Source organism: Fusarium redolens (assembly GCF_020744475.1).
Source record: "Fusarium redolens strain MPI-CAGE-AT-0023 chromosome Unknown BKA55scaffold_7, whole genome shotgun sequence".
Classification (NCBI taxonomy): Eukaryota; Fungi; Ascomycota; class Sordariomycetes; order Hypocreales; family Nectriaceae; genus Fusarium; species Fusarium redolens.
This window is the reverse complement of record NW_025763670.1, coordinates 204,819-220,705: the sequence shown is the minus strand read 5'-3', so window position 1 is coordinate 220,705 and position 15,887 is coordinate 204,819. Positions and strand designations below refer to the sequence as shown.

Here is a 15,887-nt window from a genome sequence, read left to right as displayed (position 1 = left end):
CCTGAGGCTCGTTCGTTTCTATTTCTGCCGTTCTTAGTGATGGCATTGCGAATTCTGAGTAATAGCTGTTCGAAGCAGAAATCACAGTATAGTTCAACTGCGTCTCTCACGGTAATGAAACGTCTTGTTCCACCCAAACGAATGGCTTTAATTCTGAAGATCGAGTTTTGAGAATACACCTTGCAAGAAACACTTGTGCCATCTTCAGTAATAAGCCATGGCGTCCTTGATAAGCCACTGCAACACGAAATCAAGATATTGAAACCCATGATCAGACGAGTTTTCCGTCTGTCCTTGAGACATTGGCATTTGAGGCTTGAAGCTGTCTCAACCACATGCGGGAATTGCGCTGTAGAACGTGGTGGCGTTGACAAGTCTGGTCTAGACCATCTGGGTTTCAAGACAGCCATTCCAGGGTCACTTGGCAGAGCATGAAGACGAGATATATAAAATAGTCGAAAGAAGCCTTCTGAAGCCAAGTTAATAATAATACACAAGTGCTTTCCTTTTTCAGATCTCAGTTACTGCTAGTCAGTCTCCACTTCACGATGCCCTCACGCAAGACATCTTCACTCCTCACCTTCGCAGCTTCAGCCGCGCAAGTCGCTGCTCACGGCCACGTAGACTGGCTTGTCACCAATGGTGTTGCCTTTCGCGGGTACTCTGCCCCAGAGATGAGCTGGAATCCCAATCATCCTCCTGTCGTCGGTTGGACCAACGGTGCGACTGATAATGGCTATGTTGAGCCCAATTCATTCGCAGACCCCGATATCATCTGCCACAGGGCGGCTCGACCTGGCAAGGGCCATGTAACTGTCGCAGCAGGTGACAAGATCACTTTGCAATGGAACACATGGCCCGAGTCGCACAAGGGGCCTGTGATTGATTATCTTGCAAGATGTCCTGGAGACTGCGAGACTGTTGACAAGAACGATCTTGAGTTTTTCAAGATTGGTCAAGAAGGTCTTATAGACATGTCTATGCACAGCGGAAAATGGGCAGCTGACGTCCTTGTTGCCACTGGCTTCTCTTGGACACTTCAAATCCCCGAGGCCCTGGCCCCAGGCAACTATGTTCTTCGCCACGAGATTATTGCGCTGCACGGCTCTGGTCAGCCTAATGGAGCACAGAACTACCCCCAATGCTTCAATCTTAAAGTCACTGGTGACGGAGACTTGGCTCCAGAGGGCGTCAAGGGTACACAGCTTTACAAGGCCAACGATCCTGGTATTCTCTTCAACCTCTACACCACTCCTTTGTCCTATAAGATTCCCGGCCCTACACTGGTTCCTGGTCTCCCTTCTACTGTCTCTCAGCGTGTTGTTGCCGCAACTGCAACATCGAGTGCGACTGTACCAGGACAGACCCAAGTTAGCACGAGTAGCAAATCGTCTTCTTCAACATCAAAGGCAAACTCTGCATCGACCAGCACTGCTGTTGGAGGCGATACAACACTGAAGACTTCAACAACAAGCAAGTCATCTTCATCTAGCACAACAAAGGACACACCGCAGCCCACGGACGATGACGATATCATCTGCGGTCCCGCTACAGGAGGCCTTCCCAAGTACAGCCAATGTGGGGGAAAGGAATATACAGGACCGACGGTTTGCCAATGGGGCTCGACTTGCAAGGTTCTCAACCCTTATTACTCGCAATGTCTTTGATTGAAAAGTCTCTGCGCTGGATTGCAGTAGAATTGGTTCCTTTGTTACAGTGTCTTAATTGGCTAGCTATACCTTGTATGTGTGGAATTTTGAACTTGAGGTTCATGCAATAATATTTTCCTACTGCCTCGACTCCGAGACGCAGCATGATTCATTAAACAATAAAAGCAATTAGAAAGCACCATAATAACGGGCCATAAGTATTATTCTAAAGTGAAATAATTCATTGAACGTTTGTGATAAATATCTAGATATTGAGAAGAATCAAGGATAAGCTGCATAAACTCAGCTTTTCCGGCTTTTGTCATGCTGCGATTGCTTCATTCAACATCCTTCGGCAGTACCGGCAGGATTGGATCATGATTCTTGGATGCGAAAGTCAAAAACTAGAGCTAAAAGTTTTATATTAGTCAATTATTCTTTAACTTAGTTTAGCTTAAGCTGTTCTGGATGTCATCGACGTCATGTTTCGTTTTCTCCGCGGCGTCAAGATCCCGAAACCGTCACGCTTGGAATCTTCATAAACTGTCAGACCACACCAGTAACTCTGGTCACTCAATTTGCGAAAGCTCCGTCTGAGATATTGACAATATGCCTCACAGCAAGCCTTGGGTTGTCAAAGTTCAAGCCCATCCTGGGTCAACGGCTGAAGAGATCCGGAACGAGCCGGATTGGGTTTCCGGACACCAGCACCGTGTTGGCTTCAGAGACCGAAATGACAGACTTCCTGGACTAACTCATAAAGACGATGAGTGGAGAGAGGAGGTGGCGCGAGAGAAGCAGAAGTATCTTGCTTTTCAAAAGAGAGCCAAGAGTGGGGAGTTGATCAACTTCAGAGACTTGATTGAGAATCAAAAGGTAAATCTCTGTGTCGTGGGGTTCAATCGGCCAGAAAACTAACTCTGGCAAGGACTTTCATTTGCGACATCCTGAGAATCGCTCACTTGGATGGAGATATGTTCTCAATGCGACTGAAGATTGGGTCAAGAATAAAGAGCAGTGGCCCGCAAACCTGAAGAAGAAGGAGGAAGAGGAGAAGAAGAGAAAAGAGGAAGAAGCAAAGAGTGATAAAAAGGATGACACGCCTGAGCAAGAGCACGAGTGGAAACGCTCTTCAGACAAAGACAAACATCACGATGCATACGCAAAGACCAAAGAAAACGAAGAAAAGAAACAGGAAAAGAGCTCGAATGAGAAGCCGAAGCTTTTAGACAAGTATACGCCAGCTGAGATAGCCCTTCTCAGAGCTCTGGAGCACGAAAAGAGCTACATACAATATCTCGAAGAAAACAACGGAAAGAAAAGGTCTCCTCAGCACAAGAATCTCACGCAAATCTCAATCGATGAACAGGATCAGTTCAGCCCAGACAATTGGCTTCCTCGCTCTCCGGATCTCATCCGTCTCACTGGAAAGCACCCTCTCAATGCCGAGGCACCGTTGACGCGACTGTACGAGGCTGGCTTAATCACGCCTAACGAGCTTCACTACGTGCGAAACCATGGTCCTGTCCCGCGAATTCTCTGGGAATTTCACGAGTTGGAGATCACCTACGACGGCAAAACCCAGAGACTTTCTATGGATGATCTGAAAGAGTTTGATACGATCAACATCGCTGTTGCGCTTGCTTGCGATGGAAACAGGCGAAAGGAACTTAACATGATCAAAAAGAGTAAGGGATTCAATTGGGGCGCTGGAGGCGCGAGTTGCGCATATTGGAAAGGGCCTCTTCTTCGAGATGTACTCCTTGCGAATGGTGTTCCTGAGAAACCTCCCGGCCTAGGGGAGAAGCGATATTGGGTCAACTTTGAAGGCACTGACGATTTGAGCGAGGGCAAGTACGCGACTTGCATACCGTTCGAGCATGCCATGTCACCCAACAACGACGTTATTCTAGCCTACGAGATGAATGACGTTCCGTTGCCGCCTGATCATGGATACCCCGTTCGTGTTATCATTCCAGGCTATGTCGGCGGGAGGAATGTCAAGTGGCTGAAGAAGATATGGATAAGCGAAAAGGAAAATGATTCTTATTATCATATCTGGGATAATCGAGTTCTCCCATCCTTTGTCACCGAGAAAGATGGCCCTTTCGCCGAAGCCCTCTTTCATCATCCCGATACAGCCTGCAATGAGCAGAACCTCAATTCTGTCATCGTCAAGCCTGCACAAGGCGAGAAGATTCCTTTGGACAGAGCCAATAAAGGAGAGAACTATCGCATTGAGGGATATGCGTATGACGGTGGAGGTCATGAAGTCCAGCGTGTCGAAGTCTCCCTCGACGATGGGGCAACTTGGCTGTACTGCATCCGCAAATTCCCCGACTACCCAATTCGCCACGGAAACAAGTTCTGGAGTTGGCTTCACTGGCATTTAGACGTTGAGCTGGTGCATCTTTTTCGTGCAAAGAGTATCATGGTGCGATGCTTCAACGTGTTCAAAAACACGCAGCCGAGAGAGCCAAACTGGAATGTCATGGGTATGATGAACAACTGCTGGTATACCGTACGTCCGGAGATAACTGAGGACAATGACTCAGAAACGCCCTCAATTCTATTCAGACACCCTGTTGAACCAGCTACAAAAGACGGTGGATGGATGAAGCCAAGCGTTGAGAACAAAATTGCAGAGGCGAAGCAAGAGGCTGGCGCGCCTCAGAAGGAGTTTACCCGAGAAGAGATTGAGAAGCATAATACTCAAAACGACTGCTGGCTTGTCGTCGACGGAAAGGTCTATGATGCAACTAGTGTACTTGAATGGCATCCTGGCGGTCCTGCAGCTATTCTCGGCCATGCTGGTAAAGTCCACCAGGAGACGAGTGATGAATTTTCCAGTATCCATGATGATTATGCTCACAAGAAACTCAAAGGTAAGTCGGCAGTCTTACTCATGGATATGTCTGACGAGGAATAGAATGTGCTCTTGGTGTTGTGACTGAGAAGGCAGCCAACTTCATCAAACAAAATGCAACAGCCGCTGCTAAAGACGCATCCGAGTCGAGCAACAAGGACGAGCATCTAGCGTTGGAAAAGCATAGATGGATTCCAGTCAAACTCATTGACCGCAAGAATCTCTCCAAAGACACAAGAGCATATACTTTCCAACTGCCAGAGGGCAAGAACATTCTCGGCCTTGGAACATGCCAACATGTTCAGATTGGTTTCCATATGCTAGACAGGATGCTAATTCGCTCCTACACACCCACGAAGCCGCTTCTCCCAGCCCCAGATGACAAGTTGGCCAACGGAAATGCCAAATCCCTTCGTGATGGAGACGGCACTTTTGAGCTCACAGTCAAGACCTATTTCCCCGATGAGAACCAACCGGGCGGTGCTCTTTCCAACATCTTGGACTGTATTCCCATCGGTGAAGAGGTTGAACTTCGCGGCCCAACTGGAGAAATAGTCTACAATGGCAACGGAAGCTTCGTCATCGAGAGTAAAGATCGTCACTTCGATCGTGTATCCCTCGTGCTTGGTGGCTCAGGCATAACACCAGGCTACTCTCTCCTCGCGCGTATTCTCCTCTCCAACAACGACAAGACGGAGATTCGGGTCGTGGACGCTAATAAAACAGAGGCTGATATCTTACTGAGAGAAGAGCTTGACGAGTTTGAGAAGAAGTCCAATGGGCAGTTGAAAGTAACTCATGTCTTGAGCCATGCTGGTGATAGCTGGAAGGGAAGGACGGGGCATGTGAATGGGGATATCATCAAGGAAAGCTTGTTCGAGCCGTCTGAGATGAGTGCTGTGTTCTTGTGCGGTCCGCCGGCGATGATTCAGAAGGCTGCTCTTCCTGCTCTCAAAGGTATGTTTAGTTCTGTGATTAATGGCTGGTTACTAACGATTTGATAGATTGGGGTTACGTGGAGGATGAGAATATGTTTGGATTCTAGTGGGCCGATCTTATGGAACCCTTTTCTTTATTCACTTGGCGAGATAAATATGCACAATTTCCTTATTGTTTCGATCTCAGTGCTTATGCCATGGCTTGGCACAAGATGGAGGCTTAGGTTCAAGTGCACGAGAGATTAAGGTCAACTCCATCAAGATAGTAACATAGTTCTCCTGTTGCGCCTTGCTAATGCTTCACAAGTTATCCGTCATCCTATTTAAACATGAGGCGGCTCCCTTAATACATCATTTTGAAATATGTGGCCTTGTGCGCGATTGAAATCGTTCAGGATTTTCAACAGAAGAGTATCACCACTCGCCCATGAAGCTCACATACATTTGACCCCTTCATTATTTCTAGGACACCTTTGATTTGATACTATTTGTTTCGTGAAAATAGTCGATGAAAGCTTATCTGCGCACATACACGCCAAGTCGCCAACCTTGAAGATCGCTACCTTGTCGACAACCATTAACACGTCCTATCAATTCATCAGGGTACAGTATATCAAAGTCCCTCGTGAAGAGCGGTCAGAAACTGGCCCATGCTTATGATAAGATGTTGTTTTGTGAGATGTGAGGACTGATTTGACTGGTCACTGATAAGAAGTACCTATACGGGAGTTGATCTATCTGATAACCCTATGCAAGATCTCGCCGAGATAGACCAAGGATGCGTCTTGTATATGGCGCGATTTTGCAGATCATTGATGAGATTGTGCATCCTATCGGCACACTTGCCGAATTGAAATGATGCCATCACGATAAAAGATATATGCTCAACGGCTGGTTAGTTCAAGGTGAAGCTATCGTCTCACTTTACTGATCAGTTGTCGTCTGAATTCATCGTCTCTCACGCATGAGTGATTCTAATTGAAGTAAGCAAAATGTCCATCTCCAGAGTCTCATGTCATCTGCCGAGATGAGTTTCGTCTCACGGATCACGATGTCACAAGAATTACTACCATGATTGTTTGAAAGGTGATCAATTTCATCTCTTTCCAAACAGCGGAATAACTCTCATGCTAACTTTTGTCCCGCTAACCAAACGCTATAATACATCCTTTCCTTTCCAATCTTTTTCATCCATCCTTACGCGGCCTGCCACGCACCAGGGTATTCATCATAATCTCATAACTTAAACAGCAGAGGTTCCATTCTCAGGAGTCTCCTCAGGCCAGACATCATAACCGAAAGTATCCTTCATGTTGACAAAGCGAGTATGTCGGCCCTTGGCAACACTCTGAATAGCCTCAAAGTCCTCTTCTGACAGGTTGGGAATCTGGAAGTTGCTCTCAATTCGAGAGGGTGTTGAGCTCTTGGGCAGCACAGCATAGCCGCGACGCAGACCCCAGGCGAGGAGCACTTGAGCAAGGGTGTTGCCGCTGCGCTCGGCGACAGCATTGAGTGTCTCGTTGGTGCGGACCTTCTCACCGGTGGTGGGGACCTGGTTCTGAGATCCGAGGGGAGAGTAAGCGGAGGGGAGGATGTCGTTCTCCTTGCAGAATTGAACGAGCTCCTCGTTGGGCAGGAAGGGGTGGATCTCGATCTGGTTGACAGCTGGCTTCACCTTGGCGAAGGACAGCAGCTTCTTGAGACCCTCGACGGTCCAGTTGGAAACGCCAATAGCACGGGCCTTGCCGCTAGCATAAATCTCCTCCATGGCGCGCCATGTGGGTTCAGGGTTCTCAGTGAGATCCTTCTTGATGACGTACTTGCCATCAGGTCCAATCTTGGGCTTGTAGTCCTCATCCTTCTCAGCAGCGATGGGCCAGTGAACAAGGAAGAGATCAATGTAATCGAGGCCAAAGTTCTTGAGGGAGTTCTCGAATGACCACTTGACCTCCTCGGGCTCGTGGAGGTGGTTCCAGACCTTTGTGCAGATGAAGATGTCCTCTCGCTTGACATCCTTATTCTCGGCGAGGAAATCCCTCACTGCTTGACCGACCTCACCTTCGTTGAGGTAGAACCAAGCGCAGTCGAGGTGTCGGTAACCGACCTTGAGGGCGCACTTGACAGCATCGTAGGTCTCGCCCTTTGCGCCCTCGTTAGCAAAAGTGCCGAAGCCCAGACCGGGCATCTTGACACCATTGTTGAGGGTGAATGTGGTCTTGTTTGAGACGGCCATGGTGTAGATGTTAGGGTGAAGTTTGGGTGTGAGTGATGGGTATGTGAGTAGGTGAAAGATAGGGAGTGAGAATCTTGGCTAGTGAGGGGCAGTTTTAAGATGAACGGCTTTTAAAGGGATTAATTAATGATAAAATATCTCAATTGACGTTTCGTCAGTGGAGAGGTACCGACACCGAAAACTCTATACGCACCGGCCATTGTATGGATGGCACGTTTTTTGCTTGATGAGGTGGCTGTTATCCATGGTCATGGTTTTTTCGCCGAGGCCGCGCGAGGCGTGTTTGGGTCAAGATGGTCATTGACGTCATGTCCTTAATTGGGAAACTTCTAGAAAGGCTTAGTTAGACTAAACGGGAGAGTTTCTCAGTAACGAATTTTCACCTTGATAGAAAAATTACTGAGACTGTTCCGTTTCGCCATGGATGTGGGTGTACGTACTGTGCTGGTACAGTTACTTGATCGCCCCTCGCTTCAGCTAAGGCACTGTAGAGTTTTCGTCCAAGGAGAGCTACGTGGACAAAAACTTGAGTCAGGGAAATGTGCAACAGCCAACCAGACGCTCAAGAGTTGAAAAAAGTAATCTTATCACTTAAAAATTGGAACCGCAAGTGGCGATCCTTTCAAAAAACAACGACCCCTTGAAATCTCATGTACGTTTTGAGACGAGAGGCTGAATACCCGCTCTAGCCGTATTTTCTTCAGTAACTGTATCCACCTAAAAAGACGGTCGAGGAGGTCCCTGTTCGGTAGTGGAGACAGGGATGATGTCAGAAATGAACCCTTGGCATGCATTTCTCTCACCTTCTCCAATTTAATTCCCGTGCAAAGACAGGCACCGCCAGAGTTATCTCCACTGACAGTCCACTTGGTGCGGACTCTTCTCGGGCCTAGTCACCAAGCAGCCGCAAGATAGCGACAGATAATGAGGCCTCGAGGTACTTTTATCGCTGAGGCATATCTTTCTCGAATGGTGTAACCTGCCAAGAGGGGCTGCGGAGTCAATCCTGACACAAACCTCACGTCACCTCTGCTATGACGACTGGCAGAAAGTTTAATTCTGCTGCCATGTACCTTGGGGCGTGTGTAGAACTCTCATTTTTTTACACTGGCTGTCGCGGAAACGGGAAGAAACGGTTCAACGTGTCGTCTTCCAGTCCGTTCTTTGGCCCTCTAGCTCTTAGATAACGGATATCCCATGTACTGACAACAATTGCATTGACGGTGAACGCCCGAGATCCACTTCGGTAGCGCCGTTTGACAAGAGGAAACATGGACTTTGTCTTGAACGGACGAGACGTTCCCGGGAAAAAGTGAAAAGTGAGAAAAGATGATGATATCAACAAGAAGGGCGAGTTTTGACTGAATCTTACAGTATCTGGGAGAACCCTCAATATAGATAAATACGGATCCCCGCCCCATTTCTCTTGACTTCATCTCGATCTCATTCATCATCATCATACCCAAGCAGTCTTCCCTTCACTCATACTTGATACCCCCTGATATAACCCAATCCACGACTGTCTTTTTTCCCTCTCTAACTTGACATTCGTCTTCGCATCAACTGTCTTTCTTGTTCATCATGCCTGCCTACGACGACAACGAACTTCACACCCCAAACTCTCCCAGCTCCCTCCGTAAGATGTCAAACCTGAGCAACGGCGAGGGTAACGGCGAGGGCCACCACGACAGCCTCGCCATTCCCGGCGACGGTGCCAACGGCCCTCAGGAGATCCCCGCTACCAGATCCTCCATCTCAGAGGCCGCAAAGTACATGCACAACCTCAGCGTCTCGCCCTCAATGAGGGACCGACGATCCTCCCGAAACTCATTCGGTACTGCTCTGCCTATCCCCCGCAAGCGCCAGTCGCGCCTCTCTTCCGTTCACCATGCCGACGGACGACCCACCCGTCCCGGCATGCCCCCGATCCAGCCTACCCGAGAGCTCCTCGTCGCTCAGGTTCAGGACCTCCAGGCTGAGAAGGTCAAGAAGGCCAAGAACATGGCCTTCGCCTTTGACATTGATGGTGTTCTCGTCCATGGTGACCGTCTGATCCCCGAGGGTAGGAAGGCTCTTGAGATCCTCAACGGTGACAACGAGCTTGGCATCAAGATCCCTCACATCTTCCTTACCAACGGATCTGGTAAGATCGAAAAGGATCGCTGCGCGCAGCTCTCCAAGATCCTTGGCAACCCTGTCGAGACCGACCAGTTCATCCAGTCTCACACTCCCATGAGTGCTCTGTCTGAGTACTACAGCACCGTGCTCGTTGTCGGTGGTGAGGGTTACCGATGCCGTGAGGTCGCTGAGCAGTACGGCTTCCGCAACATCGTCGTCCCCAACGACATTGTCGCCTGGGACCCTACCATTGCTCCCTACCGTGTCTTCACTGAGGAGGAGCGCGCTACCTCTCGTCCCCGTGATTTCACCAAGATCTGCATCGAGGCCATCATGGTCTTCTCTGACTCGCGAGACTATGCTACCGACATGCAGATCATCATGGATGTCCTTCGCGCAAAGAACGGTCGTCTCGGCACCGTCGCTGAGGACCCCGTTGCTGAGCGCGTTCCCATCTACTTCTCCCAGGGCGATCTTCTCTGCCCTACCGAGCACCCTTACCCTCGTATGTCCCAGGGTGCTTTCCGCATCGGTCTCGAGGCTATGTACAAGGCCCTCACCGGCGCTGACCTCGAGCGTGTCGTCTACGGCAAGCCCGAGTTGGCTACCTACAAGTACGCTGACGATGTTCTGACCTCATGGATGGGCGAGCTCCACGGCGAGGAGCGTCTTCCCGAGCACATCTACATGATCGGCGACAACCCCGCGTCCGACATCATTGGCGGAAACATGTACGGATGGAACACCTGCTTGGTGCGCACTGGTGTTTTCCAGGGCGGAGACAACGACGAGAACAACCCCGCCAACTTTGGCGTCTTCCCCAATGTTCTAGAAGCCGTCAAGAAGGCTCTCCGCAACGAGCTCGGCCAGGACTTCAAGTGCTTCTTCGATGAGAAGATCAACCCCGTCCTGCACGGTGACGCTACCGATGCCGCCGCTGTCGTCTAAGCGTGCGACAATGACATTTTAACGAAACTTTGTTTTTATTTTATGGCGTTTGGATTGGGGGGCATTGAAAAGTCTACGACGAATTTGAACCCATGGATTTTGACTTTTTGGCATAGACCAGCGATAGAATCTTGATATCAATAGCATAGATTGAATTGACCAAGGTGACACTGGGCGGACGCGTCTGAGTGTGTCTTGGGGAATTGCCTGGAGCAGTTCAATTGAAAGCAAATTCTGAAACCTTTCGTGTCCTTGCATCGTGAATGCGACCGTGATTGAATCGTGCCTCACTGCGGCCATGCCCTGTACCTTGACTGCCCTGTAGGCCGTCCCTTGATTGTATTTCACTGTGCCTTGTACCTGCAACTCGCAACCACCAAGAAAGTTTCCCCGATCGGCATCGATACCCGCCCTGAACCTGCACTGCAAGCGTGGGTACAGGGAAACATGACAAGTTGGTGATGATCTTACTCTTGGCTGTCCATCTGGGATCGGCACAGATTCAAGGCAAGTGCCGAACTCAAAAGCAAGATCAGCAGATGTGAAAACCTGGAAATCTTCATACGATCAGCGATACAAATTTCTCAAGCGACACTCTTTTGCACCGTTTTGAAACATGGAGACCGTTTATGAGGTCAGGAACGTACAGTAAAGTGAGGAGTTCGAGTTAGTGGATGCGACGATGTCATGGCGTCAGTGGGGAGTTTTAGACCAGTTTTTAGGGGTTGGTCCACTATCACGAAAATAGCCCAATCCTCAAGTGGGCATGTGAATACGACATCATCAGCTTCTCCTCCAAGTCGAGCTTCAGTTGGGTTCTTGAGGCCGAGCTCATGGAGCATTTCAGAATAACTACAATACTCTGGAGGACCCGAGTTTGTAAGCGGAAATCGGACTTAATGAAGCTCTCGTAAGCTTACGGTGTCCTATCCCGCTCTCGCCAATCACGCCAGTATCGCGTTTCGCTACGAACTATCGCGAGATTGAGCGATTGGGTCAAGACACCAACAATGCCTCATCAATTCCTCAACAGGATGAATCTTACGTGCGAAATTCGTCCGAGAATAAGGCGACTTCGAGTAATTGAATAGATGATTTGAGATAGATGACAGGGTAGTTTAATGATAAAAGTCGATAGTCTGCATCAGCTTTTCTCTCAACATCCCATCTCAATAAATCATTCTGCACCGAGAACAATTCATCAGCGTTTCCAACAACGTACAAAAATAATGGTCCGACTACTATCAATTCTCCTTGTAGGAGCCCAGCTCATTTCGAGAGTTACCTCTCATTCAATCCCTAACATGGTTCCTCGAACAGGACAAGAATACCCTTACCCTGTACTCGGCACGGATGAGCCCGCAGATTGGGCTACCACTGGCTATTTTATCAATCATTTTGCCATTTCCACCAGAAATCTCACTGCTAGTGTTGACTTCTACTCCAGGGTCCTTGGCTTCCGCAAGATGTTCACCCTACACGTCTCCAAAACATACTCCATCACCTACCTAGCTCACGCCCACGGCGGCAAGAACGGAACAGGCTATCAAACCGCTCTCGAGTTGAACCGCGAGAAGAATAACGCCCAGGGTCTTCTCGAGATTTACTACCTTGATATTCCAACCAAGAATATCGAGTCCAGCTCTCAGCACCCCAACACCTTTGCCCATATTGGGCTTGTTGTTCCTGATGCCAAGGCGATCCAAGAGCGTCTGGAGACGATGTCCGATGTAAAGATTGTCAAGAAATATGGAGAGAAGTTTACTGAACTCACTACTGATCTTGCGGTTGGCCCGGCTGTTGGGTTGCCGCCTGCTGTTGTTAGTCAGTTGAGTCTGGAGGAGAGGGAAGCGATTATTCAAGGACTTGGACCTAGTGTCGATCCGCTGATCTTTATCGTTGATCCTGATGGGAACTTTATTGAGATTCAAGGTCAGGAAGGTGCTGATTTGGTACAGGGATAAGTCTAGTTGTGCAAGACAGTAGGGGGCAAATGCCAGGAAAGGGTATGCACGGGAGATGGGTAGATAATGATATCTTAGTCATTGTACTGTCCTTTCAGAAGTAACAACGATACATACAAGATAGGATTAGATTTCACCATAACTATGAGCTGGGAATCAGTTTGAGATATTTGTCTTATGCATATAGAAAATGGTAATCAACGAAAGCCCCTGGACCAAGAGAATGCAGTGAGTCACCAGCATGTGACAGGGTTAGCAGCAGTTCTACCGGTATCTCCTACTGGAAGAAATCTTTCAATAGTTACAATAAAGAGTCAAATACTCCTAGTAGCCTTACGGAATTATACACCTCTAAGCTAAGGGCCGAGAACGCTTTAGACCTGCCACCTTCGACCCAACCCCACGTGTTTCTGCAAGTTCAGGCACTAGATCTTCCAATAATAACGCAACAGATCCAATGGTGTTCAGTTAATATATTCCGAGAGCTTCGATAGGTCGCCAAGATCACTGCCCCTGCATTTCGGTACCAAATAAGCTCCCGTTCCTGAGTCCCCCGCAGTTTGGGTGGGCGGTTATCCATCAACTCGGCTCAAGGGAAATAGACATGAACTGAATATTTACAGACGACCATGAGCCTGTGATGTCTAAATTTTGTGTTTCCAAGATGCCATACTAATAAGCTATCATTCACGTACACGTGGAGAGGTCCCCTCAACACCAACTCCGCAAAGCTTACCAGATTCAGACCCAGCCAAGCCTCCCTTCCGCCCCCAAATCAACTACAACTCATCCAGGCTGTCGGAACCACCCGCAATTTCACCCTGCATACGACCGCAATCAAAGGCCAAAGAAGCGGTCAACTGTGCATCCAAGCCACGTAGCCATTGGAGTGCATGCATATGCAGGCAAGCGATTGATCACACCCAAAAGGGGCTGGGCATGGGTTGGGCAATTTGGAGATATGAGGGGGTCAAAAAAAACGTCGCTGCGATGATTTTTTTCATCGTTGCGATGGAAATTTTGAGGCTCCGTCATGTGTCTCAGAGGCTCATTTCCTTACTCTTCATTTCTGCTCATGCAAATGCCGAGCCGACCGCCATCTCGCAACGTTTTCTTGGATTATTCCTGTTTGCGTACCGTACCGTAAAGTAGTTTACTGTACTTCTTACTCTCTTAGCTGGGGTATCCCGAGAAAGGTAAGTCAACACTCTGCTGTTCAATGAGGCGCGATTGTTTGAGGCGACGCTGTCTGACTGTCAACTGCACAGTTAAGACAAACACCATACCTTCAACCGGGTCACCCCCCCTTGATCTTGTCTCATCGAATAAAGCCCCCAACGAACCAAAGGAGTGACAGTATCGCACCAGCCGGTCAATAGGTCGTCGACTCCGACTCGAGCTGGGACGGAATGACCGACTGTAAGGCCCATCGCGTTCGTCGACAAGGACTCCAGAAGGCATCATCGGCGACCATAGAGAGGGTCACGTAAGATCGACCCCAACGATCGACCCTCTTGGTCGGGTGAAGTGTACCATCCATCCATCGAGTGTGATAATGCGACGCGCCACGCATCGTCGCGGCGCTACTGCATCACAAAAGAACCGTTTCCCCTGCATCGTTGCAGATAGATTTCCGCACCTCTGTACCAAGAGTTTCAGCAGTATCGAGAAACACAAGTAAGTCATGTCAGACCAAACCTATTCACGGCAATCACTAACCAAACTAGTGAACATCTCAAACGTTGCCACTCTCCCCTGTACTGGTGCCAAGACTGCTTGTACAAGTTCAACAGCTCCTTGAGCGACCAGGACCTCAATTCCATTAAAGCACTTCATGAGGGCACCTGCCCCAAACAGCCCTCGAAAAAAAACAAGAAGTCTAAGGAAAAGTCTTATATTATCGACGAGGCACAGTATGAGCGCCTCAAGAACCCAGGTTGGAAACAGACTTCCGTTCCACATGAACGCAACGAAGACGGTGGCAAGGAAAACGTTTCTGAACGGAGCTGGAGACAGATTCGTGAAACTATCTTTCCCAGCACCATCGGCAATGTCGTAGCTTCGGCTGAGAACAGACCCAAGAACGAGATGTTCTTGATGCAGTTCGGAAACCTACATGTCCCGACACAGCAAGAGATGAATCCGAACTCTTTATCTTTGCCCACGGGGGATGATACATCTCATCTTTCAACCATCTTGTCTGCAGTGACTGGGCCTCAAACATATCCTTCGACGGTTGCTTTTTCCGACCCCGGGGCGGGTAGCAAGGATATTTACAACTTTGGTCTTGCCGACCTGGCAGATCAGGATCCTGTGTATCATCCACCTCCCGATATCCCAGAGCATGAATCTTCAAGCTCTTTGACTGGTACCGGAGAATGGGATAACTTGGATATGTTCAACATAGACCCAGAATTTAACATTGAGTCGAACTCTTGGCTCGAAAGTTTTGACCAGAGTGACTTGGGAAAAGGGGCGTAAGGGGAAATGTGTATGCTAAACAGGTGAATTATTGGGTGTTGATGTGAGGAGGAAGGGCCTATGGAGGGGTACATTGATGGGCAAGAATGGACGTCTCAGCTTTATATAACTTTCGTCGATGAAGTTGATGCCTTGGGAGTGATTTAACATGGATGTGTAAATTATCGTGCTGTTTGTTTGCTGACTTGAGGCCACCATTTTGTGATTTGGGCTGAAAAGGATGCCACAAGTGAGTAATCGATATGCTGTGCGTCTACCATGGTCAAGCTGCACGTCATCATGGAAATTACAATAAGCTGAAATAGAGCATTGCATTGGCCGGGTTGTATGTTGTGCAGACTATGGATCACCTGTTATCTGATCATTGTCCTCGTGAGCTTTCTGCACGCAACCTCCAAGGTAGTCAACAGGGATTATTTGCAAGGGCGCGCAACGCAACATCTTGCGCCTTAAATGCGATCTGTATCAATGTGATATACTGCATTGATGGTTATTCCCGTCAGATCATCATAAATCTCGATGTTGTAAAGATATCCGATCATCGGAGTTAAGATTCGGCTGCTTCCGTTGAGGGCGCAATTGACATCTCTTAAGTGGGGCCTTGAATCGTCCCAAGCCAAAGCTAACTCTGACTCCTCATCAACATTTCTTTACTCTCAAACCCGCGCCCTACGGATACATTCATCCGAA

The 15,887-nt window shown here is 48.6% G+C and overlaps 5 protein-coding genes across 5 annotated transcripts; 4 read left to right on the top strand and 1 right to left on the bottom strand.

Moving 5' to 3' along the window:
* Window positions 1–2,183: 2,183 nt before the first annotated feature.
* Window positions 2,184–5,765, top strand: BKA55DRAFT_341505 (uncharacterized protein). Its single transcript, XM_046185753.1, has 4 exons — window positions 2,184–2,525; window positions 2,578–4,534; window positions 4,579–5,472; window positions 5,520–5,765. The coding sequence occupies exons 1-4, from the start codon at window positions 2,259–2,261 to the stop codon at window positions 5,558–5,560; spliced, it is 3,159 nt and encodes a 1,052-aa protein (XP_046049769.1). The 5' UTR covers window positions 2,184–2,258; the 3' UTR covers window positions 5,561–5,765.
* Window positions 5,766–6,696: 931 nt separating this feature from the next.
* Window positions 6,697–7,686, bottom strand: BKA55DRAFT_510342 (NADP-dependent oxidoreductase domain-containing protein; the record flags this gene model as incomplete). Its single annotated transcript, XM_046187586.1, has 1 exon — window positions 6,697–7,686. One exon carries the CDS (start codon window positions 7,684–7,686, stop codon window positions 6,697–6,699), a length of 990 nt encoding a protein of 329 aa, XP_046049768.1.
* A 1,486-nt stretch (window positions 7,687–9,172) lies between these two features.
* On the top strand, window positions 9,173–10,994 carry BKA55DRAFT_565830 (HAD-like domain-containing protein). Its single transcript, XM_046192553.1, has one exon. It carries the CDS (start codon window positions 9,268–9,270, stop codon window positions 10,750–10,752), a length of 1,485 nt encoding a protein of 494 aa, XP_046049767.1. The 5' UTR covers window positions 9,173–9,267; the 3' UTR covers window positions 10,753–10,994.
* A 987-nt stretch (window positions 10,995–11,981) lies between these two features.
* Window positions 11,982–12,716, top strand: BKA55DRAFT_510966 (uncharacterized protein; the record flags this gene model as incomplete). Its single annotated transcript, XM_046187656.1, has 1 exon — window positions 11,982–12,716. The coding sequence occupies one exon, from the start codon at window positions 11,982–11,984 to the stop codon at window positions 12,714–12,716; it is 735 nt and encodes a 244-aa protein (XP_046049766.1).
* A 1,033-nt stretch (window positions 12,717–13,749) lies between these two features.
* BKA55DRAFT_593223 (uncharacterized protein) lies at window positions 13,750–15,197 on the top strand (the record flags this gene model as incomplete). The annotated part of the gene is made up of 4 exons (XM_046195523.1): window positions 13,750–13,859; window positions 14,116–14,202; window positions 14,346–14,393; window positions 14,510–15,197. The coding sequence occupies 4 exons, from the start codon at window positions 13,750–13,752 to the stop codon at window positions 15,195–15,197; spliced, it is 933 nt and encodes a 310-aa protein (XP_046049765.1).
* Window positions 15,198–15,887: the final 690 nt, after the last annotated feature.